The sequence below is a fragment of the Cantharellus anzutake genome, assembly GCF_015039405.1.
Source record: "Cantharellus anzutake strain C23 chromosome Unknown EI90scaffold_14, whole genome shotgun sequence".
In the NCBI taxonomy this organism is placed as follows: Eukaryota; Fungi; Basidiomycota; class Agaricomycetes; order Cantharellales; family Hydnaceae; genus Cantharellus; species Cantharellus anzutake.
The window spans coordinates 341,468-343,337 of NW_024066964.1; the positions used below are offsets into that span (position 1 = coordinate 341,468).

The 1,870-nt window shown below is 46.4% G+C and overlaps 1 protein-coding gene across 1 annotated transcript; it reads right to left on the reverse strand.

Moving 5' to 3' along the window:
- Positions 1 to 758: 758 nt before the first annotated feature.
- On the reverse strand, positions 759 to 1,204 carry EI90DRAFT_3014738 (uncharacterized protein; the record flags this gene model as incomplete). Its single annotated transcript, XM_039056818.1, has 3 exons — positions 759 to 827; positions 883 to 933; positions 989 to 1,204. The coding sequence occupies 3 exons, from the start codon at positions 1,202 to 1,204 to the stop codon at positions 759 to 761; spliced, it is 336 nt and encodes a 111-aa protein (XP_038918313.1).
- Positions 1,205 to 1,870: the final 666 nt, after the last annotated feature.

The following is a 1,870-nucleotide window of genomic DNA, read 5'->3' on the forward strand; positions in this document are numbered from 1 at the left end:
AACCATGCCACCAATTTCACCCCCTCTCCAGATCTCCATAACCACACATACAACCCAGCCGTTTTTCTACCCGATAGTGATGCTCTACCATCCTTCTTCACCCCGGAGCATTTCCCAGAATGGCAATCCCATACCCAGATGGTTCAGCATGGAGTAGACTCTCATGTGGTCTTGACAGCACCTGTCAATGGCCACATCTCAAGAACTACTGCACCAAATGGGATGAATAAGGGCTCGTTGGAAAGCTGAAGACGAGGAGATTGCTGACGGGAGGATAGGCGGGCGCTGTGGCGAAGCGTTGCGGAGTTAACTTTTACAATTCCCATTTCGGACCCGTTATCATATATTCCCCATTCATTCATATTTCTTTTATTGTTTCTTTGTTCCTAATTGGATATTCATTATTTACGGTTGCCTAACGGCCCGTTTACATTCCCCCATTCCATTCATTCCATTTCCAACTCATATAAAATAGATAATAGCTTGTACATAACAAGTTAGTATTGAAAAGGACCACCTTAGACAACAAGCAATGGCACAGCGCTCCACCTGAGTTGCTGAGGCCAAGGTCCCTCCACTCCTGAGTCCCTTCTCCACTTCCGGACAACTCTGCCCATTCATTTAACAGCTATCATTGAAGACCATTTCCAGAAAGGGTTGGAGTTGTTGCAACATGGCACAATGCAGGGTTCAATTAATTCCTGTGAGTCGGAATCGATGGATGACATGCACAAAATTGATGCAGCTGATCTGGGGGCTTAATTAACAATGTCCTGGGCAGGAGATTGATCAAGCAGAAGAATTTTCCTTGTTTGGACAATGGATCTCTAATTGGGCACAAAAGTATTTTATTTGTCTATAGGTGGCATGCATGCAACTTACTAGTATGACCACTCTGGTGACAATTCTTGCATGGTTCAGGGCAAGTTCAAGCTAATCCAGACACATCAGTTGAAAAAAATACTATAGCTTGTCACAGTAAACTCACCATTGTGGCCATATTCTTGCAGTTGCCACATTGTTTTGTGCAAGGCTGAACCACAGTATTGCTTTGTGCTGGGGTGGATGGCTGAGCAGATGGGGGCACTGCTGGTGGGAAAATCTGGTGAATCATTGGCAACAGCTCTGATGCGTAGTAGCCATGTTCTTCCCAATCAAGGAGCTGTATGAAATCTTGCTGATTCAAAAGTTTGTTGCAATTCATGAGATAGATAATATCGTCAATGATTGGGTTGCCAAGTACAATCCAGTCCCCTATCCAAATACTGTTGTGCCAATCAGGATAGTGCTGAGAAAACTCTGCTTTTCTCCAGTCATGGAGTGCTTTGCCAAGCTGAGAGGAATGATTCATGTCCTTCTTGTAGCTGTCATATCCATACAACTCCGGACCTCTGCTCCTGATTCTGGACCTCCATCTCCTCCAGAACTCCACATCCTTCGCCTCCTCCTCCCCCTGTTGGTTGTTGAGAGCCCACTCTACCTCTAGCTCCAACACAACGTCCAACACTACCTCTGATCCGACTCCGGTTTACTCCGGGTCCGATCCCAACCTCGTATCTTCCAGACCAGAGCTTGTGATGCTCCACCTCCGGCTCCGGACTCCTGTACCGGAACCCCATCACACCTCCACCTCTGGAACTCCGGTCACACCTCCACCTCCGGACTTTGACCTCCTCCATCTTATCTCCTTGTATTCCTTATTACATTTCATTTATTACGTCTAGCCAGTATTCTGGACTTTGACTTCTGACTCTGGACCCTGCAGTCTCTACTGTATGGTGTCATTTAATCCTCTTGTTGCCTCTTCCTTATTTAGACAGCTGCTCCCTTTCCATATTAGTCAGCTGTCATTCCCCACAACCCCCACAAC